Raw genomic sequence first — 24,065 nt, 5'->3', positions numbered from 1 at the left:
GCCAAGAAGTTTCTTGTAGGCCGCTTTTTGGATTTTAAGATGGTGGATTTCAAGCCGGTAATCAGCCAATTTCAAGAGATCCAAGTGATTCTTCACGAGATTCACGCTGAGAGGATGACGTTGAGCGAATCCTTCCAAGTGTATGTCATTGTTGAGAAGCTACCACCGGCATGGAAGGATTTCAAGAACTACTTGAAACACAAGCGAAAGGAGATGAATGTTGAAGAACTCATTGTTCGACTTCGTATCAAAGAAGACAACAAGAGCTCTGAAAGACGACTGTTTTCTCCAGTTGCTGCTAAACAAAATGTTGTCGAGCATGGCCAAAGCTTGAAAAAGAAACACTTCAATCCTTCGAAAAAAAAGGATGAAAATGGGACCAAAAGGAGGCATTTCGAAGAAAAAGTTCTCCGAAAAATGCTTCAACTGTGATGGTACTGGTCACAAGGCCTCTGAGTGCAAGAAGCCAAAGAAAAATCGAGAAGTGAATATGGTGGAGAACATATCCCATGAGGTTTCAACATGAACCTCTGCGCTATCATTTTTGAAGTGAATCTGGTTGGTTCAAATCCAAGGGAGTAGTGGATTGACAATGGTGCCACTCGTCATGTTTGCTCTGACAAAGAGATGTTTGCAAATCTTGAGGAATCCAAGAACAGGAAAATGCTGTTCATGGGGAATTCTGCAAATTTTGAAATCAAGGGACAAGGAAAAATGGTTTTGAAGATGACCTCTGGAAAAGAGCTGACTTTGAACAATGTGTTGTACGTTTCTAAACTTCATCAAAAACAATAAATAATCATCTCAATAGCAAAAATAAAATAGAAAAAATTACGACATCGCCAAGAACATAACCCTAAAATTTATGGATAAAAGGGTTAACAAATGAGATGAGAAAAAAGACTCAAAAACACGTAAATAACAATGAATAATTCAAAAAATTTCTGAAACTAGTACGGATTAACAGCGACATCTCCAAGAACATAACCCTAGAATTTGGGGATAAAAGGGTTAATAAATAAGATGAGAAAAAAAGACTCAAAAACACACAAATAACAAAGAATAATTCAAAAATTTTCTAAAACGAGTACGGATTAACAGAAAAATTTTGAGTTACAAACCTTTTTTTGATTTACGATCGGTAGGAACATTTGTCGTAATCTTCTGCTTTTCAAATCCCAATTTTTTCTTAACTTTTTTGAATTGAGAAAAATTCTTCATGGTGCAACTTTTTGAAACGTCCGAATAGTGGGTGACGGTGAGGAAGAGAATGAAATCAAGGAGAGGGAGACGGTGAGAAGGGCGAGAAGGAAAATGAGAGCCGGTAAATGAGGAAATAGAGTTTATTATTATTTATGTATTAGGTATCAAATATATTTTAAAAATAATATAATTTAAGTGTATAATGTATTTGGGGAGTTTGAAATAATAAAATAATAAGTAAGGTAGTACAAAATGATTTTCACTGACACGGGGACTGTCCCCAAAATTTTGTTTTGATTTGGATATTTTAGGAGAATTTACTGTTTTTTTAATATAGGGGAGCTCAGTTAAATTTTTTTTTAATATACTTTTCGAATTTTTTTAATATATTTAAATTCGATATCTCGGTGTATAAACTATAAACCCCAACATTTTGAGTATTTACATGGCCACACCCTAACAAATTCCAGTCTAGAAAGTGGACCCAGACAAATTCCAGTCTAGAAAGTGGACCCAGATTTCATCGATCATTCCCTTCCAATGGCGTCTCTCGTTCAGAAATTTCGAGAGGTAATTTCTTGCTGCTGCTTCATTTTCACCCCAATTTTTGGTTTAGAACTGTTGATTTAATCAACATCCAGAATCATCGTATGTATTGCCTGATAGGCAGTGAAGGTGCTTGCGAAAAGTCCAACATTGGCTAAGAATGGACGGCAGCTTCAGTTTGAAGCTGATATCAATCGCCTTTTTCTTTACACTTGGTAACTGTTTCGCCTTTTTATTTGCCATTTTAAAGTTTCTTGCTTTACACCGTTGTGCTAATTTATCGATTTTGTTCGGTACTTGGCTTTGGATGATACAATGAGTGTTTTTCATTTGCGGTGAACATTGCTTTCCAGTAGCCATTTGCTTTTACGGAATTTCAAAATCGATGTTATTTTTATTTTATAAGTATACAATTATATGGGAGCATGAGTTAAATACGTAATGGTGAGATCAAGAAAGTAAATCAAACTAACTTGGCATTGAAACAATGTGCTGACAATCACTGGTCGTTGAATCCGGGACCTGATGATATGTACAATCACAAACTTACAATGGATTGAGGCCGTTTAAAGAAGATTCTTTGATTCCCTTACTAAATTTGAGGTGAGAAAATAGTGCGCTTTCATATGGACTCGTTCTTTTTCCCTCTCTGAATCAAAAGCTGGTTCTTTATGATAACCTGGTTGCTAAGTTTTTTCACTGGTTGAACATCATCTAGACAGTAATGACTCATTTGTGGTGGGCTTCTCCAATCGTCAATTATTAATATGGATAAATCTGCGGAAGACGAAAGTATTTGCTTTTATAGCTCCATCAATATCTTTGAATTATGAATACAATCAGAACTGTTCCCTATGTAAATCCGTCTATCTCATGTCCCGTGAGTGTGGTAATGGTGTTTCAAATATCTGACAATTCAATTCCTCCTATGATATTTAACATTTTATGAACTTTTATTCGTCGTGATATTTTGGTCCATTTTCTTACGTAAATACTCTATACGTAGCTATAATCGTTTAGGAAAGAATGCCGGGGAAGCAGATGCCGAAGAAATAATTGGCATGGCTGGCAAGGCCCCTCTTTCTGAACAAGAGAAACAAGTTCAAGAAAATATTCATGAACAAGTCAGTACTTTTTGCAAATGTATGGATGACATTCTTCTTCCCGATTCAAAACTGGCTGATGACACACTTAACTTACCTTCAGGAAGAAGTAATGCTCCTCAGCACAGTGGTCTTAGACTTGCTGTTGGAAGCAGCCATCAATTACCTAATTATCCTTGTAAGTAACATTATTGCTTTGTCTCATTTATAGTTAAATTTAGCAATGCTGAAATGAGTTGTGACAGCGCATGTCAAGTTGGCGAATCTGCCTCATCCTTTCCCCTTGAACTAATGTGCTAGGGACTTTCTAGGTGATATTATTGTTTACATCATATATACAGCATGTGTCCACGGAGGCTTGTTGTTGGACCCTTCCGAAGATATATGGCAGATAGTAAAATGGGTGTTTATTGTTCCGTCTCACAAAGAATTTCTGTTTTATAGCCTTTACATTGCAAAGAGCTAGATAGTACTCTTGATAATATGCAAAGAACATACCAGTGATGGGTAATCATCCACAAAACTCAAAGATCTGATTTACTTACCCTTGCATTTCCAATGTAAATCAACCTTGTGCTTCTGCTGTGCTCATAATGCCAGCGAAATCTGCCTTAGCAAACACAATATGCTGTAGGTGTAATGGATATTAGCATCTTTTGACCTAACCATATATAATGTTTGGTTCTAGTTGATAAAAACAATTTATTGTACGGCAATCCATGTGACAGAATTTGAGATACGGAATTTATGGTTTTAAAATGGTCTTCTGTTTGTGGCATGCATACATGACGATGCCAAAGCAACTTGTAACAACCTTTTTCGATTTTTTACACGGGTGTAGTACTTGTCCATATGTTCCTGTCTGCCTTTTCACACAGTTTCTTGATTATCCTACTGCATTATTTTCAATGCAGCTGTTCCTGCAACAAAGCCTTTAAGGCGCAACGAAGTGTCAGCAAAACTGAAGGATCTCATTGGATACACTCTTGCAGTCAAACCATCTCATATTCAACATAAGGATGCCGGCCAAGGTTTATTCGTGGACGGTGAAGCTGGTGTAGGTGCCGTAATTGCCTTTTACCCTGGCGTGGCATACTCACCTGCATATTACCGTTATATTCCTGGATATCCTAGAGTTGATTTACAAAACCCATATTTGATCACAAGATATGATGGAACTGTCATTAATGCTCAGCCCTGGGGTGCTGGTGGTGAAACTCGTGAGATATGGGATAGCACAAGCGCTTCAGTTCCTAGATCAGATTCTGAAGGTGGTGTGACTGGTTCAGATCGACTGTGGAAACTTCTCAATAAACCTCTAGATGGGACTCGACTAGGGGGTATAGCAGAAGTTTTGGAGAGGAGAAATCCTCTAGCCTTTGCTCATTTTGCCAACCATCCGGCCAAGGATGTGACCCCCAATGCTATGGTTTGCTCCTATGATTTTCAGCTAACTGAGAAGAACATGAGAACGTACATACCAAACGTGTCATTTGGAAATGGGGACGAAGTGAGAATGAGGAAGTTTGGCACCTTTTGGTTCAAATCCTTGAAATCAAGCAATATCATATCAAATGTTCCTATTCTCAAAAGTCTCGTTCTTGTGGCTACAAAGGGAATTTCAAATGAAGAAGTGCTACTGAATTATCGGTTGAGCAACTTGAAGAATCGACCTTCATGGTATTCTCCAGTTGATGAGGATGAGGATAGGAGAAGATGGAGTTAAAGCTAAACGGGTGATTTACATGGAAATTGCTGCCATTTAGATCTCTTAATTATTTTGAGCTGTGTAATGAGGCTTGATATAGATTGAACGTTACAGAAATCGCACTTTTTTTGTTGCCAAATTTGGCTTGGTCCGTATTGATTTGAGTCATTTGACCGAGCCATAATAAATAATATTGCCTCAACTTGCAACTAGACATTAATTTTTGCTGTTCAGATGTAAGTCTACTCGCAAACTCTTGTGAGCGATTGTGGAATGATTTTTTATGGAATTAGTGAGCGATTGTGGAATGTTTTTTTATGGAATTAGAAAGAGAATTGCAATTTCTTGGGATTTTAGAGCTAGAAATGGGAATGAGAAATAATGTTTTACGTGATATTATTGTAAGAGTAAGTTTTTTATGAAATGGATCAACACGGTTCATATTTAAAATGAAAAGTAATATTTTTAATATAAAATAGAATAATTTTCATGAATCGAGTCGAGTTGGAAATCTGTATTATAAAACTAAATCGTGAGACTTTTTTATTCTTTTAAGAGTTTTTCTTATATTGTAAAGTTTGACCGAATTAAAAGACATTAAAAGAAAAAACAATATTGCGATTACGTTTTGTTTTGTTTTGTTTTGTTTTTTTGTTTTGTTTTGTTTTTAAAAGTTAAAAGGCAATCAAGCCAATGAAGATTTATTATATATACTAGTAAACATGGTACACGCATACGTGTGTAACGAAAAATTTTCAGTTACGATTTATTTTATTTTTAGGATTTTTTTTGTATTTTTTCTTAACATGTTATTGGGAAAAAAATCAGATAAAAAAAAATGTAGAAGCCAAATGAAAAATATGATGAAAATTGAAAAGTCGTATGATTGAAGTTAATGTATTATAAAAAAAATAAGTTTTTTATTTTATTTTATGTGAAAGTGGAGTTAGTGAGAGGTTTTTTAGTGGAGATTGTGGGTAGGAAGGGTAATTATTATGGAATTATGGAATAATATAAGAAGGGAAGGAGGGACAAAAATGGAACAAAAAATGGTGTCCACATGAGCGGTTTTTCTAGGTGTCTCAAGTATTATAATATAGTATAGATAAAAGAATAAAATTTCTTATAGCAATTTAAAATCGATATTATCTAATTTTTGTTAGTGAGCAACAAGGGAAGAACTCAAAAATTATATTTAGCGGAGCACAAGTAAGGACAGAGCGGCCATGTGTTGCTCGGTCCGAGTAGTAGTTTGGGTGACTTAGTTTTTTTTTTCTATTTTTTATATATTATATTTAGTCCATTTTGTCAATATCTTTGTGAACAATTTTAAAAATAAAAAGATGCAAGTTCAACACATAAAAAATAGAGATCTTAGAAATTTTTTAGTTCGAAATAAAAAACTGACTTCGTTATTAGATACAATTCATAAAATAAATTACAAATGCATAATTTATATCAACTAAAAGAACAACAAAACAGTTAAAACATTATCATCAATTCATAATAATTCATAATACAATTATTTGATAATTTACTAAACGTATTTTTTTCAATATATAGCAACGATGTAACTTAGAACTGGCATGTTCTATCTTTTATTTTATTAAATGATTAATACAAGTATATAATAATAAAAATTTATATAGCATATTCACGAATATATAAGAATCAAACTAGATAAACAAACCAAATTTGGGCTTGCAAGTCATCTAAATTAAATGAACATATTCTTGAGTATAGGTGTCAAACGGGGCAACGGGTCGGGCTGGCTCACAACCCGTCGTAACCCATCATTAGGCAGGGCGGGGCAAACCAGCCCACCTATTAGGCGGGTTGAAAAAACACCAAACCAACTCATCTACTTTAGGTGGCGGGGCGGGCCAATCCCGCGGGCTCACGTATAAATTGGCGGGGTTTTTCAGGCCAACCCGCAACCCAACACAACCCACCATTAGGCGGGGTGGTGCGGGCCGGCCCATCTTTTCGGTGGGTTGGGAAATTGTCAACCTAACCCAGCCCACCAATTTTGTATGGCGAAACGGGTTAACCCGACGAGTCTAGTCCATTTTGACACCTCTATTCGTGAGCCACCTAAACGAGCCGAGCCCGAGTTCCTGATCCTAATAACGAACATTTTCGCGAGTTCATGAGCCGAACATCCTTAAGCTCAAGTTCGGCTTGTGAAAATTATCGAGCTCGAAATCAAACTTGGCTCGATAAGCTTAACAAACGAGCTCGAAGAGTTTTTTACCGAGCCAAGCTTTGAGTAGCTCGCGAACAATTCGGTTCGTTTATATCCCTAACCTTATAAGATTTTTTCTTATATAGTAAAGTTTGAGCTAATAAAAAATTCATATTAGAATAAAATTTCTTATAGAAATTTTTAATCGATATTATCTAATTTTTGTAAGTGGGCAACAAAGGGCGAACCCGGAAATTCTATTCAGCAGGGGCACAATTAAGGACAGAGTCATAGCCATATGTTGCTCCGTCTGAGTGGTATCTTGGGTGACTTAGTTTTTTTCCTATTTTTTATATATTAAATTTAGTCCACTTTATCAATATCTCCGTGAAAAATTTTGAAAATAAAAAGATGCAAGCTCAACACATAAAAAAATGGAGATCTTAGAAAAATTTGGTTCGGAAATCAAAAATTTGGCTTCGTTATTGGAAATAATTCATAAAAAAATTACAAATGCGTAATTTATATCCACTAAAAAACGAGTAAAAAAGTTAAAACATTATCATCAATTCATATTAATTCATAATACAATTATTTGAAAGTTACTAAATTAATTTTTTTTCAATATATAACAACAATGTGACTTAGAATTTACATGCACCATCTTTTATTTTATTAAATAATTAACGCAAGTATATAATAATAATTTATATAAAACATTGAAGGGGGCTGGACATGACAACCCTTAGCTTTTTGATGGTCAATTTGTAGGTGGAAAGGTTTTTTTGATTAAGCGTCTGGCTAGGAACTTTCTTTGTATTCTGTTGTTGTTAGGGAGCCTTTCTTTGTACAGTGTTGAGGAACTGCATGCTAAAAAATTATATTTACATAGGGATGACAACGGGGTGAGTTTGGGCAAACTCGAGACCCGCTCCGCCTCCCCATGAACCCGGCGAGTTCAATTTGGGTTAGACCCGTTGGACCCGTCAAACTAAATATAATTTAAATTATATTAAATAAATAATTTAAATAAGTTAAAAAATTAACAACACATCAGTAAATTTAATTTTCAAATTTATCTTAATAATATTTAAGACAAAAAAATATTCTTACAAGTTAAAATATATAATTTTTTATTTAAATAATAATTAATAACAAAAAAAATCATAATAATATATTTTCATATTAAAAATATCATAATATATTAAAATTATTTAAATTCAAAATATTATAAACTCAAATTAGGAATAAAGTATTGATTATGTAATATAAATAATATAATTATATATTATTAATATATGTACATATATATTTTATATTTATATTTAGTATATATATTTTTGGCGGGGCGGGTCCGGCAAAACTCGGGACCCGCCTTGGACCCACATTTGGACCTGCTTGGCCGGGTTTAAATCCGTCCCGTCGGGCCGGGTTCAATGCAGGGCCAGGTTTAGACCCGAACCATTGTCATCCCTATATTTACAAGTCCAAGGCGCGTACACGCTTTTCTTAAAAATATTTTCTCCCACCGCAGTGAAGCATTCGAACTAAACACATGTTCCTCCAAGATAGAATAGATTCCTAAGAATGTTATTCTCAAAGTGCATGCTTGAAAACAACCTGGAATACCTTAAATATATTTCAACTTGATAATAGAATATTTGTATATTATATCTGCAGTATATCAATATCGAAATTACAAGTATTTTGATGAAAATTGTAACGCCTAGGTTTTTTTTCTACGATTATACCGTATGCATAATTAAGAAATTTAATTATTTAAAATAGAATAAAATAATAATAAAATACATTAAGGTATTAAATGACTTTTATTTGTTATGTTTATGTGTTTTAAATTTATGTAGGACATTTAACCCGGGTTTTAAGTGTTGTGAATTTTTGAAGAAAAATAATATTTGTGAGTGCGTAGACAGGGACGGTGGTCGATCGAGATAAAAGTTTTGTTTAAAAGTCTTGCCTAAGAATTTTAAAAGCCAAAATAATTATTTTAACTTCTATTTTATAGAAAAATTTAGGTTATATATATATATATATATATATATATATATATATATATATATATATATATATATATATATACCTAAATAAGCCATTTTTAGGGCTTTTAGGAACCTTTTAATTTGGGCTTCGCATTTATTTCGAAAAATGTCAATATTTTGGTCAAAAATAAAATGTTGTGGGCTAGTGCTAACCATTCTAAAGGCCCTTAGGTATTTTTTTTTATTATCGGCCCTAAGCCCACTAAGCAAACTATTGTACACTAAGGCCTAATATATCATCTCCTACCTCTCACCCCTTGAAGAAATCTGGGAACAACAGCACTCCATAGTCGTTCCACTCACTTGCATACACATCACAAAATATCAAGTAAAATTTCAAGATTTTTGCGGATACTCGATCGCCTCGTCGCAAGCTTCGTTTTCCTACCCTTATTCTTCGATTTAGGCATGCTCATTTTTCTTCTTAGCGCCCCATTTTGATCGATATTATGGATGTTTATGTTGGTCCCAGGTGCGGCATCACGAGATAAAAACTATGAAAATTGAAAAATAAATAGACACCAAGATTTACGTGAAAAACCCCCCAAAAATATTAGGATAAAAATCACGGGCAAGATCAAATGATTCCACTATAATATTTGGAGAATTACAACCTCTCTTTGTGTTCCCAAAGAGACACCCACTCTCTTATACAGGAGAAAACCTATCTCACAAATATATATAGAAATATACTGAAGAGAAGAAAAAAAACTCGAGAACTGAAGAATTGCTTGAGCTGTGGGATGATCTGAAACCTATGAACGATGCATCTATTTATAGATGCATTTTTTTTGTCTGAACGCATGAACGAGTGCTGCTTCCGTTTCAAAGTAATCAACCCACCTTTATTGAATAAATAAAAGAAACGTGCACCATCTTTGAATATTCCACCATCCATTTGCTGACACATTCCACCCACATTCTTTGACCTTTCAACCCGACAGTTTAGTGGACTGAAATCTGTGCTTGCATTTGTTTGTGACTTTCAACTCATGGTTTTAAGAATTCTTGCATCATTTCACGTTTTTTTTCCTTGAATGGCTAAGTTCCTGCCTTATTTTTCTGGTCAAGCTGGTTCGAGCATCTGCAGACTGTGCTTGGTTGTTGGTTGAGCTCGTTGGGAGGCTCTGAACAAAAAAATGAATTAAAGGCCGAAGCTTACAAAAATGAAGTCAGAAGATAAGACTATTATATCTGAGAAAAGGAAAACTGAATATCTTAATAAGATGAATAGTCACCTATATATAGCATTACAACTCATACTTGTATTCCTAAAATTAAGCAACAACCCAACATTTTCTGTAGCCATAAAGCCACGAGGTCCAGGACTCCAACAACTCAACGAATGACTTCAAACGACTAAAGACTAGGTCAAAATTTTAACAACATTATTTGAATAAATAAAATAGAAATTCGACATCCTCCCTTAAACTGATCTTCTACTGAAGAATATTTTAGAGAATACTAGTTGTAACTTGCAAGAATTCACCAGCATTTAGCAACATTCCTTTACTGATTAACATTTTTCAAAGAGCAGACTTCAAACATTCCTTTGAGTTTTTCGAACACAGCTTGCTTGAGTGGCTTGGTCATGATATCGGCCACTTGGTTCTCACTTTTGCAGAACACCAAATCAATTGTTCCATCGTTACACAGATTTCATAAGAAATGATATCTAACATCAATGTGTTTGCTCCTTCCATGAATAACTGGATTTTTTGAAATTTTAATTGCTGAAATATTATCACAGAAGATTGTGGTAGCCTTATCATGTTGGTATTGAAGAGTTTCAAGCAATCTTCATAACCAAATAGCTTGACTTGAACATGTTGTTGCTGCCACAAATTCGGCTTCCGTAGTTGACAACGTGACAATTTGTTGCTTATTTGATGACCATGAAATGGCTCCAGAACTCATCATGAAAACAAATCCAGATGTGTTTTTTTCTATCCTCACAATCTCTTGCATAATCAATGTCAGAATATCCATACACATTTTCTTTCGAACCTGCTTTGTACAAGATTCCAAAATATTTTGTCCATTGCAAATATCGAAAGATCCATTTTGCGGCGATGAAATGATTTTCTCTTGGATTTTCCAAGTATCGGCTGATGAGGCTGACATCATGCATGATGTCAGGCCGTGTTGAAGTTAAATACATTAAGCTCCCGACTATCTGCTTGTAAAGAGTGACATCTACTTTCTTTTCTTGATCCACTTTCATAAGCTTCAAACCAATTTCAGTTGTGGTACAAGCCGAATTGCAACATTGCATTCTGAATCTGTTCAATATCTCAAAAGCATATTTCTTTTGTGAAATAAAAACACCAACGGATGACTGCACAACTTCAATTCCAAGAAAATAATGCATTAAGCTCAAATCTAACATCTCAAATTTAGACATCATATTTTTCTTGAAAACTTTAATCATGGATTCATCATTATCAGTGTAGATCAAGTCATCCACATACAAACACACAACCATGAATTTTCCATCAATTCCAAGTTTTGTAAACAGTGTGTGACCATAAGAGCATTTAGAAAAACCATCTTTAGCGAAATAGGTATCAATACGACTATACCAAGCTCTCCGAGCTTGTTTGAGTCCTTATAATGCTTTTTTTAATTTGTATACCTTTTTCTCGTTGCCTTGCTTCGCATATCCAAGAGGTTGATCTACGTACACTTCTTCTTGCAACTCACCATATAGAAAATCCGACTTCACATCTAATTGGTAAATTTTCAACAATTTTGAGCAGCCATGGAAAGTACGAACCGAATAGTATCTAAACTTGCCACTGGTGCGAACACTTCTCTATAGTCGACACAAAATTTTTGCTTATATCCTTTTACGACGAGCCGAGCTTTATACTTGTCAATTTCACCATTTTGATTGAGCTTTGTTTTGTATATCCACTTCACTCCAATTGATTAATGTCCTTTGGGAAGATCAGTCAACACCCATGTGTTATTTTTTTCAATTGATTGAATCTCCTCCTTCATTGCTCTTTTCCATTTTGAGTCTTCATTTGCTTCTTCAAATCTGAGAGGGTCACAATCTGCAAATAAAGCAAAGTGAGTTATTTGCTCATCATCAGACAAGTCATCGCCACTTACATAATCTGTCATCCAGGATGGTTTCTTCCTGAATCGTGATTCATTTTCAGTTCCAACATCAGTGATTTGGTTTTCAGTCTGCACTTGTGATTCATTCTTGTCATCATCTTCATATTCATACAAAGGAGTTGGGATCTTCTGCTGCTTTGGACTATTATTATCCCAATCCCACCGATCATTTTCATCAAAAATGACATCTCTGCTAATAACAATTTTCTGATTTAAGGGATTGAATAATTTATATGCTTTAGAATTTTCACTTTCACCAAGAAAGACACACTTTTCACCCTTTGCATCAAGCTTCTTTTCTTTTTATGTCATGAATGTGTGCATAACCAATACAACCGAAAATTCTAAAATGATCCACACCTGGTTTTCTCACATTCCATGCTTCCTCAGGTGTCATGTTTTGAACAGAAAAAGTTGGACTTCTATTCAATCCATGAATACTCCAATTTACTGCCTCAGGCCAAAAATTCTTTGGAATGTTCCTCATTGCTAGTAAGCTTCTAACCCTATTGATAATATTTCTGTTTTTTCTCTCGGACACAGCATTTTGATAAGGTGAATAGGCATTCGTGAGTTCCCGTTGAATTCCTTGCTGGTCACAATAATCTTCAAATTCTTTGGAACAATATTCGCCTCCTCGATCGGTACGGAGAGTTTTGATGAATTTTTCTGTTTCTTTTTCAACATGTGCTTTGAAGCTTTTTAATGCATTAAAAGCTTCTGACTTCTCATGCAAAAAAAAAAACCCAAGTTTTCTACTATAATCATCAATGAAAGTAATGAGATATCTTTTACTTCCATTCGAAGCAGGATTAATCGGACCGCAAATATCAGAGTGAACCAGTTCCAGAACATGTTTTGCTCTCCAAGACTTTCCTTTAGGAAATGAAGTGCGGGATTGTTTGCTAACAACACATTCTTAACAAACTCGAGGAGGCATTGAAATTTGAGGAAGACCAATCACCATGTTCTTTTGTTGAAGGGTCTTCAGTCCACCAAAATTTAGGTGACCATACCGATTGTAGTGACCCTTACCTGGATCACCTACTAAACAGAACTTAGGCATGCAAATAACTTAATAAAATGGATATCAGAATAAAACTGCGGAAACCATAAACAATATACAATCTCAAGACAAGGAATTTGTAAATACCCAAATATTATACAACCAAATCGAATAGTTGTATCAATCCAATAACAACAGAATAAAACCTAGGCGAAGCTTCAGCTGGCCAACCACTGCCTAGCCCCTCTTCGATCCACCCGCCTCGTCCAATCGCAAACCTGCCCCATGGAATAGGGTGTTCAGAAACACAGAGTACGAGACGTGAGCATAAAACACTCAGTACGAGAGTATGAGTATACATGCATGCAAAGTGAACTCCCTATAACTCGAGGTCAAGGATCAGATACAAAGACAGACCGGGCCTTGGTATGTAGCACAATGTGCCGTCGCTTCAGGAGGTGGCTCCCATACCATAATACCAGTGGATTTATCGGACCCAAAGCCATGGAAGTCCATTCACTAACAGGATAGGGTACAACCCTACTAATAGACATCTCGAAGGAGATAGCTCAGTATGAAAATGAATGCAGCATAAATCAATGACATATAAACCATGCAGTCACATAATACATGCATACTCAGTCAGGATATCTCAAACAGTACTTTCGTACTTCAAATCAGTGCAAGCTCTACCAACTCTAGGTCCACGCCTATAGTCTGCTCTACACTGCCAAACGATACTACTATCATTAAAGTGCTTTAAAAGCCTTAACTAAGCTATTGCATACTCCTAAATATTTTTAAGAAGAAAAAGTTATACCTTCGTCCGTCGTTAGCCCTTTGATGTCGATGCCTCCAGAACTTGGGCACAACTCCGCTAAGACTCCCGAATGCCTCGCCGACCTCCGGGCCAAGCCTAAGAAGACTAGAACAACTCGAAAACGTCTAAAAGGAGAGGGAATTCTTGGAATTGGAAAATCAAAATGAAGCATCGGCCTTCTATTTATAGACCACGATCGGAACCTCCGATCCTCGATCGGAACTTCCGTTCCTTATCGGAATGTCCGATCCTACCATCGGAGCTTCCAAAGATCCTCATCTGCCACATGTCAAACTATCACTGGTTGACTTCGGATAGGGGTGATCGGATCTTCCGATCCTGCCACACGTCATGCCTTACGTAATTCGATCGGAGCTTCCGATCGCTCATCGGAGCTTCCGATCCTGTTCGGAACTTCCGATCGCGCCTTCGTAGCTTCCGATCTGTCCGATACCTAATTTGTTTAATTAGCGTTGATTAATCCCTTAATCACTGATTTCGGATACGGGCTACTACATTTTCCCCCACTTAAGATGTTTAGTCCTCAAAACAGATCTTAAGTACTGAATGTAACACAAGGTACAGAAACATTATTTATTCAAATCAAACGTTTACAGAGTTTGCAACTGAATACAACTTAAGAATGAAATCAAAACAACTCAGGATGGTCTTCACGCATCCTGTCCTCAAGCTCCCAAGTAGCTTCTTCAGTGCCTCGGCGCTGCCACTGAACTAAAACCAAAGGAATGACTTTGTTTCGCAAGACCTTATCCTTATGATCCAGGATATGAGTAGGTTTCTCAACATAGGTCAAATCCTTATCTACTTTAACTTCGGATGGCTGCAGAATATGGGACTCATCCGCCATATACCGTCGCAACAAAGATACGTGGAACACGTCGTGAATACTGGACAGATACGGTGGTAAAGCCAGACAATAAGCCAAATCGCCAATGCTTTCTAAGATCTCAAACGGACCGATAAATCTGGGAGACAACTTGCCCTTAAGGCCAAATCTGAGAATCCTGCGGAAAGGTGACACTCTCAAAAACACCCTCTCCCCGACATCGAACTGCAAAGGCCTACGCTTAGTGTTAGCATAGCTGGCCTGACGATCCTGTGCAATTTTAATCCATTTCTTGATCTGATCAAAAATGTCTGTAGCTTGTTGGATTAACTCTGGACCCTCAGTCTGTCTCTCCCCCACTTCTTCCCAGAAAAGTGGAGTACGAAAACGTCGTCCGTACAACGCCTCAAAAGGTGTCATCCCAATGCTAGTATGATAGTTGTTGTTGTACGCAAACTCGATCAATGGTAAATGATCCTGCCAGGCTGAACCAAAATCCATGACGCACGCTCTAAGCATATCCTCAAAAGTACGGATAGTGCGCTCTGACTGACCATCAGTCTCCGGATGATAGGCAGTACTCAAACTGAGAGTAGTACCCATCGCACGCTGAACACTCTCCCAGAATCTATAAGTAAACCTGGGGTCCCGATCGCTGACAATGTTCACAGGTAAAGCTGTCAAACAGGCCAACCCATGGCGGGACGGGCCGGACCACCAAAAACCCACCTTTTGGCGGGTCGATGGCGGGCCGACCCACCATCCCGGTGGGTCGGAAATCCTCAACCCAACCCAACCCAAGGTGGGTTGCGGGTTAGACGGGTCGGCCGGCGGGTTGGCTCATGACAAATAAAAATAAATAAAAAAATTATAATTAATTATAAATATCATTTCATAAATAAATATTAATAGACATATATTAATAAAAATTTAAATTATTGATTTCATGTGTGTAAATTTTATATAAAGTAATTAATACAAAAAAAATTCATAACTTTTATTAAAAAATACATATATCATAATAAAAATAAAAATAAATTATTAATCCTCCAGGCCCGCAGGCCAACCCAGGCCCGCGGCGGGCCAACCCGCGCGGGTCGCGGGCCTTGGCGGGTTGGCCCATCTAGGCCCACCTTTTGTTGGGTTGAAAAAATGTCAACCCAACCCACTTAAATTGTGTGGCGGGCCGGGTCGACCCGGCGGGCCTAACCCAAATTGACGGCTCTACTCACAGGCACTCCATGAAGTCGAACGATCTCCTGAATATACAACCGAGCCATACGATCCACATTGTACTCCCGGCTATAGGCAATGAAATGCGCTGACTTGGTGAGTCGGTCCACCACAACCCAGATAGCATCACAGTTTCTCGGGGATACCGGCAAATGGGTCACAAAGTTCATTGTGATAAACTCCCATTTTCATTCAGGAATAGGCAGACTGTGAAGCAATCCTCCAGGTCGTCGGTGCTCTGCCTTGACCTGTTGACACACCAAAAATCTCGAAATAAACTGATAAACATTGCGTTTCATTCCCTTCCACCAAAAACGAGTACGTAGATCCTCGTACATATTGTTGCTCCCAGGATGAATACTCAACTTAGTGCGATGTGCCTGAGACAAAATATCCTCTCGTAACTCCACATCCTGCGGAATCACAAGCCTACCAGACAAACACAGAAAGCCATCTGACTGATAATGAAATCCAGACGATCTACCCTCGTTAGCTAGACGAGCTAAACGCTGGGTCTTCGAATCAGACATCTGATCATCTCGAATCCGCGAATACAAAGCTGGCTCAGATAATATTGCAAACATTTGGATACTCTGCATACCTTTCTTATGCTTGAAAGTATATCCTGAAGTACAACAGTCACTGATCGCACTAGACATCGAACAAGTCTGAAGTGCGAATAGTCGCACCTTGCGACTCAATGCATCAGCGGTGAGATTAACAGCTCCCGGATGGTACTTAATCTCGCAATCATAGTCCTTAAGCAAGTCCATCCAACGTCTCTGCCTCATGTTCAACTCCGCCTGAGTGAACAAATACTTGAGACTCTTATGGTCGGTGAAGATCTCAAATTTCTCGCCATACAGATAATGACGCCAGATCTTCAAAGCGAACACAATGGCTGCCAATTCCAAATCATGGACTGGGTAGTTGTCCTCGTAAAGCTTCATCTATCTAGAAGCGTATGCGATCACATGCCCATTCTAAGTCAGGACACAACCTAACCCCTGAAGAGAAGCATCAGTGTACACCACATAACCTCCAGATCCTGACGATAATGCCAACACCGGCGCAGAAGTCAACTGCCGTCGAAGCTCACAGAAGTTCTCCTCACACTCGGAGGACCACTCGAAATCCACATCCTTGCGGGTAAGCTGCGTCAAAGGTCAAGCTATCTGAGAGAAATTCAAAATGAAGCGACGATAATATCCTGCTAGACCCAAAAAGCTACGGATCTCAGCAACCGTCGTCGGTCGTGACCAATTAAGCACCGCCTCAATCTTGCTTGGATTAACAGAAATCCCCTCCCTGGATATGATATGGCCAAGAAAGACCACTCGATCCATCCAGAACTCACACTTGCTTAGCTTGGCGTACAACTTCTCATCATGAAGAGTCTGCAGTACCAACCGCAAGTGAGAAACATGCTCTTTCGTATTCCTCGAATAGACCAGAATGTTGTCAATGAAGACCACGACAAACTTGTTCAAATGCTCCCTGAAGACACGGTTCATCAGGTCCATGAATATAGTCGGCGCATTAGTCAAACCAAATGGCATCACTAGAAACTCGTAATGCCCATAGCGAGTACGGAATGCAGTCTTGGTTACGTCTTGATCTCGGACTCTCAACTGATGATACTCAGATCTCAAGTCAATCTTGGAGTAAACTGAAGTGCCCTGCAGCTGATCAAACAAGTCATCAATATGAGGCAAAGTATACTTGTTCTTCACAGTGACTCGATTTAGCTGCCGATAGTCAATGCACAGTCGCATCGACCCATCCTTCTTCTTTACAAAAAGAATAGGAGCTTCTCAAGGAGATACACTAGGACGAATGTACCCCTTGTCCAAAAGATCCTGTAGCTGATTCTTCAACTCACGCATTTCTGACGGAGCCAGACGATACAGTGCTCGAGAAATAGGCGAAGTACCCGGCATCAACTCTATGCCAAACTCGAATTCCCTAACAGGAGGAAAACCCGGAATCTCATCAGGAAATACATTTGGAAATTCATCCACGACCGGAATGCTCTCTATCCCAACACTCTCAGCGGACAAATCAACTGCATTGATAAGGTAACCTTCCCCGCCAGACTCTAGAGCTCGATAGGATCTCAAATTAGATACCAGTGGCATCGGGGTTCGCGCTCCCTTACCATAGAAAAACCAGCTCTCACTCTCTTCCGGATGAAAGCGTACTAATCTCTGATAGCAGTCCACTGAAGCTCGATAGGTAGTCAGTATGTCTATCCCCAGAATACAATCGAAGTCATCCATCGCAAGAACCATGAGATTCGCTAACATAATGTTCCCCTCGAACTCTAAAGGGCAACCCATCACTAGACACTTAGCCAAAGAAAATTGGCCCATCGGAGTAGAAACAGACATCACTACGTTTAGTGCAATGCATGGTAACTTATGTCTCTTAACAAAACGTGCAGAAATGAAGGAATGAGATGCACCAGTGTCAATAAGTACAAGAGCAGGTATACCATAAAGCAAAAATGTACCTGCGATAACTTTCTCATTCTCCTCCACTGCCTGATCATGTCTTAGGGCAAACACCTGGCCAAAAGCTCGTGGCCTCAAATGAGAACTCCCAGCAGGCTGTCCCTGCGAACTTTGCTGAACGGTGGCTTGAGAACCAAATCCTGAACCAGAACCAGAACCTGAACCTCCTTTCCCAGATAGTGGACAATCCCTCCGAATATGACCCACCTCACCGCAACGAAAACAAGCTCCAGAAGCTTTACGGCACTTGTCGGATGGATGGTTCTTCCCACAGTGATCACACTTGTCCTTCTTTCCGAAACGGACAACACAAGCAGAGCCAGAGGAAGAAGAAGTAGATCCAGACTTCTTGAAAGATTGGGCACGGGGACCCAAATAACTAGCAGGTCTCGACTGAGAGAAAGACCTGTTTCGTCGAATGCTGTCCTCCGCCTGGTGACAACGGCTCACCAAACCCTCGTAGGACATGTCGTCACCAACCGCCACACGTTCATGGATCTCAGGGTTAAGGCCCTGAAGGAATAGATTATACTTCATCTCGGAGCTGTCGGCAATCTCCGGGCAATAGGCTAACAGATCAAAGAACTTTTGCTGGTACTCATCAATAGACAAAGCTCCCTGCCGCAAGCTCAGAAGCTCACATGCCTTCGTCTGTCGGAGTGCAGGAGGAAAATATAGCTTGTGGAAAGCTGTGCGGAATTCGGCCCAGGTGGCCACTCCTTTTGCCGCAACAAAAGGTGCAGAAGTAAACCTCCACCACCTACGCGCATGTCCATCCAGAAGATAACCTAGTGTCTCCATCTTCTGGTCCTCGGTGCAGTGAAACGTCCGAAAATTCGTCTCCATGCGGTCTAACCAGTTCCCCGCCTCTTCCGGAGACTCGCCTCCGCCCAAGGGCTTAGGCCCCATCTGCAAGAATCGACGTACATTGAAACGGTCCTCATCTCGATGACGATGGCGGCGTTCCCGACGAGGCTCCCGGTCGGCATCACCCCAACGCCCACCAATAATGCCATGAGAACTCTGGTCATCACGATCTGCCATCTACAAAATTAACCTAACGGTTATCTTATGTAGAATCTAAATCCCAAGAATACTTTGCATGCTCGGATACCATAAATGTAGTGACCCTTACCTGGATCACCTACTAAACAGAACTTAGGTATGCAAATAACTTAATTAAATGGATATCAGAATAAAACTGCGGAAACCATAAACAATATACAATCCCAAGGCAAGGAATCTGTAAGTACTCAAATATTATACAACCAAATCGAATAGTTGTATCAATCCAATAACAACAGAATAAAACCTAGGCGAAGCTCCAGCTGGCCAACCACTGCCTAGCCCCTCTTCGATCCACCCGCCTCCTCCAATCGCAAACCTGCCCCATGGAATAAGGTGTCCAAAAACACAGAGTACGAGACGTGAGCATAAAACGCTCAGTACGAGAGTATGAGTGTACATGCATGCAAAGTGAACTCCCTATAACTCGAGGTCAAGGATCAGATACAAAGACAGACCGGGCCCTGATATGTAGCACGATGTGCCGTCACTTCAGGAGGTGGCTCCCATACCATAATACCAGTGGATTTACCAGACCCAAAGCCATGGAAGTCCATCCACTAATAGGATAAGGTACAACCCTACTAATAGACATCTCGAAGGAGATAGCTCAGTATGCAAATGAATGCAGCATAAATCAATGACATATAAACCATGCAGTCACATAATACATGCATACTCAGTCAGGATATTTCAAACAGTACTTTCGTACCTCAAATCAGTGCAAGCTCTGCCAAACGATACTACTATCATTAAAGTGCTCTAAAAGTCTTAACTAAGCTATTGCATACTCCTAAATATTTTTAGGAAGCAAAAGCTATACCTTCGTCTGTCGTTAGCCCTTTGATGTCGATGTCTCCAGAACTTGGGCACAACTCCGCTAAGACTCTCGAATGCCTCGCCGACCTCCGGGCCAAGTCTAAGAAGACTAGAACAACTCGAAAACGTCTAAAAGGAGAGGGAATTCTCGGAATTGGCAAATCAAAATGAAGCCTCGACCTTCTATTTATAGACCACGATCGGAACCTCCGATCCTCGATCGGAACTTCCGTTCCTCGATCGGAACATCCGATCCTGCCATCGGAGCTTCCAAAGATCCTCATCTGCCAGGTGTCAAACTATCACTGGTTGACTTCGAATAGGGGTGATCGGAGCTTCCGATCCTGATCGGAGCTTCCGATCCTGCCACACGTCATGCCTGACGTAATTCGATCGGAGCTTCCGATCGCTCATCGGAGCTTCCGATCCTGTTCGGAGCTTCCAATCGCGCCTTCGGAGCTTCCAATCTATCCGATACCCAATTTGTTTAATTAGCATTGATTAATCCCTTAATCACTGATTTCGGGTACGGGCTACTACACCGATAATGCCAAATCCATGATACATTGTTCATTGTTGTTGTCAAACAACTTTGGGAAGTATTGATTTGCATAGGAAACAACCTATTTGGACTCATCTGGACAACCACCACTGCTTCTCTTGAAGGATCATATATTTCACAAGCTCCCTATCGAATGGTTATAGCATAACCTTTCTCTTGTAATTGACCAGCACTTAAAAGATTACACTTCAAATCACGAACATAAAAAACATTAGAAATATTTTCTTCAAAACCATTATTGGTTCTTATTTTTATGTCTCCTTTTCTCATAACCTTCACAGTAGAGTTATCACCAAAATTAATAGTAGAATGAAAATATTTATTTAAATTAAAGAAAATGGACTTATTACCACACATGTGGTTGCTGCAGCCTGTGTCCACATACCAAATATCTGGTCCATGATCTTCTTGGGTATGGAAAGCCATCAAGAAAGTTTTGGCTTCATTGCTTTCTACAAAATTCGTCCTTTCGGTTTTGTCTTGAGGTAGCTTAGTGTAACATTCAGAACGATAATGACCAGGTTTATGGCATCGAAGCACTCCAACTTGAATTGTTCAAAGTGTTGATTTCGGTTTCTGCCTGTATTTTGATAGATTGGTTGCTCGCTATCAGTTTTGAAATTCCTCGTCCTCCTCCATCTCTGCTACCTCGACCTCTGCCTCCATTACCTCGATCTCGACCCCTTCCCCTTGGATTAGAGAATTGATTAGGGGTAGAAGCCTTTAGAGCTTGCTCATCAAAGGGTGTGAGATGATTTATCTTCTGTTCATGAACCATTAATGAACTTTGGAGTTCATCAAGGGAAAGATTGTCTATGTCTTTCGATTCTTCAATTGAACAAGAAACATAATTGTACTTTGGAGCTAATTAGCACAATATCTTTTCAACAATGGCAACATCTTCCATATTCTCACCATGAAAACGCATTTTGCTTGCTATTGCCATGGTTCATGCACAGTATTTAGTGACCAAATCATCATCTTTCATCTGCAGAGTTTCAAAACTCCTGCTCAAGTCTTGAAGCTGTACACGTTTGGTTCTTGATGACCCTTGATATTTCTTCTTCATAGAATCCCAAATATCCTTGGAAGTTTCTTTGCAAAGAATTGTTTCCAAGATAGATCGGTCGATTTCCTGGAAGAGATAGTTTTTTGCCTTCAAATCCTTAAGCTTCAATCCTTCTAACTCTGCTCTTTGTGTCTCAGGTAAGGTGACACTTGCTGTTGGTTCAAGTATTCATGTACTGAACACTTGCCAGTACTCTTTTGAGAGCAAGAAATTTTCCATGAGCTTGCTCCAATGATCATAGTGACCATCAAAACGGGGAATTGCTGGTTGGACAAAGCTATCTGAAGCCATCTTTAAAGAAAAATGACGTGAAATAGAGATATTGCCGTAATGCTTTATTTCACTCAATTTTCTTCTTTTCTAGCTCTGGTACCACTGAACACAAAAATGAATTAAAGGCGGAAGCTTAAAAAAATGAAGTCAGAATATAAGAATATTATATTTGAGCAAAGGAAAACTGAATATCTTAATATAATGAATAGTCACCTATATATATCATTACAACTCATACTTTTATTCCTAAAATTAAGCAACAACCCAACATTTTCTGACATAAAGCCACGAGGCCCACGACTCCAACAACTCAACTAATGACTTCAAACGACTAAAGACTCGGTCAAAAGTTTAACAACATTATTTGAATAAATTAAATATAAATTCAACAGGCTCGGGTTGTCGTGGATGTTAGGGGCTAGGGGAGGATTTTGTGCGCAGGGGGTGGGGAGCGGCCCTCGGCCGAGCCAAGATCATATGGCTTGAGCCAGGGGCTGGGCTTACGAGATCCGAAAGGACCTTGGGATGGTCTTTCAGGCATGGCTCCGGCCAAGGGTGGCCGGAGCTGGGTGGTCTCAAGGTGGCAGGGTGTTGCCGAGGAGGGAGATTGGTTGAAGGAAAGGAATGGCGTGGGCTGTGTGTTTGGGCTTGGGGAAGCTGGGTCAAGTCCGGGTCGGGTCAAGTGGGTTAGGGTCATAGGTAATGGGTTTGAGTTCGGATAATTTTAATTTAGGGTCCAAGTTTATTTCTGGGCTTAAATTTATTATTGGGCTCAAATAGTCAAATTTATTACTTGGGCTTAATATTATTATTTTAGGGCTTAAATTAATTTTATAATTGAGCTAGGGGATTTAACTTAGTTTATTTGGCTCAATTCATTTGTTTGGGCCCAATTTATTTAATTTGAGCTTAAATTAGTATTGGGCCAAGCTGATGGGCTTAAGCTTGCTAGGCCAATTTTTGGGCCAAGACTTAGTGGACTTGAGCTTGTTGGACCCAGTGGATTGGGCTTGAGTGGATTTAAAATTTAATTGGGTCAACCTAAATCTAATTGGGTAAATTTTTGAATAATAGGGCTAGTATAAGTATTTTGGGCCAAGGTTAAAGTTAACGAGCCAGACGTAGTTCTAGGGCTTAAGTTAATGTGCACCAACTCGAATCAGCCATGACAAACTAAATAGTCCGTAAATATATATTTAATAGAGGTATATGTAATATTTTGATATGAATATGATTTTTATAAAAAAAAAAATTAAATATATATTTACGGGCAAAATTTTTAAGGAAAAACTGAAATTTTTAATTCAGGATTCACACATATGTTCATATTAAGATAATGACATGTGAAGAAAAATATTTTTGGAAAGTTGATGTGAATTGTGGCAATTATGCTCAGGAGCCTACGGATCCCCGTGTTAAGGTTGGGTGAAGTGGCATAAGAGGCGTAGGGAATCCCGATGTTAAGGTTGGGTGAATCTTGCCGCCGCGTACGCTGGTTATAGATTGATCAATCTTTTATGTTTATGGTCACACTTTACTTATATGACCCTCACAATAAAGATTTAATGATTATAACATGTCATGTTTATGCTACGTATTTATGTTATGATTATGTTTAGGACTCGGTATTATGCATATGATTTTACGATCAGGAATGCATTAGATGTAGTAGCCCGTAACCAAAATCAGTGATTAAGGGATTAATCAACACTAATTAAATAGATTGGGTACTGGACGGATCGGAAGCTCCGATGCAGGATCGGACGTTCCGATCGAGATCGGAAGCTCCGATGCAGGATCGGAAGCTCCGATGGTATTACGTCAGGCATGACGTGTGGCATGATCGGAAGCTCCGATCACCCCTATCCGAAGTCAACCAGTGATATTTTGACACATGGCAGATGAAGATCTTCGAAAGCTCCGATGG

General features: G+C 38.8%; 1 protein-coding gene across 2 annotated transcripts; it reads left to right on the top strand.

The window, feature by feature from the left end:
* Positions 1-1,652: 1,652 nt before the first annotated feature.
* LOC140875181 (uncharacterized) lies at positions 1,653-4,862 on the top strand. Of its 2 annotated transcripts, XM_073278774.1 has the most exons (4): positions 1,653-1,773; positions 1,870-1,964; positions 2,756-3,030; positions 3,767-4,862. In XM_073278774.1, exons 1-4 carry the CDS (start codon positions 1,744-1,746, stop codon positions 4,576-4,578), a joined length of 1,212 nt encoding a protein of 403 aa, XP_073134875.1. In that variant the 5' UTR covers positions 1,653-1,743; the 3' UTR covers positions 4,579-4,862. The 2 variants fall into 2 exon arrangements, with proteins under 2 accessions (XP_073134875.1, XP_073134876.1); XM_073278775.1 differs by lacking the exons at positions 1,653-1,773; positions 1,870-1,964 and adding an exon at positions 1,976-2,352.
* The last annotated feature ends 19,203 nt before the right edge of the window (positions 4,863-24,065 follow it).

The sequence above is a fragment of the Henckelia pumila genome, chromosome 1, assembly GCF_033568475.1.
Source record: "Henckelia pumila isolate YLH828 chromosome 1, ASM3356847v2, whole genome shotgun sequence".
NCBI classification, from domain to species: Eukaryota; Viridiplantae; Streptophyta; class Magnoliopsida; order Lamiales; family Gesneriaceae; genus Henckelia; species Henckelia pumila.
This window is presented reverse-complemented; position numbering and strand designations above follow the sequence as displayed.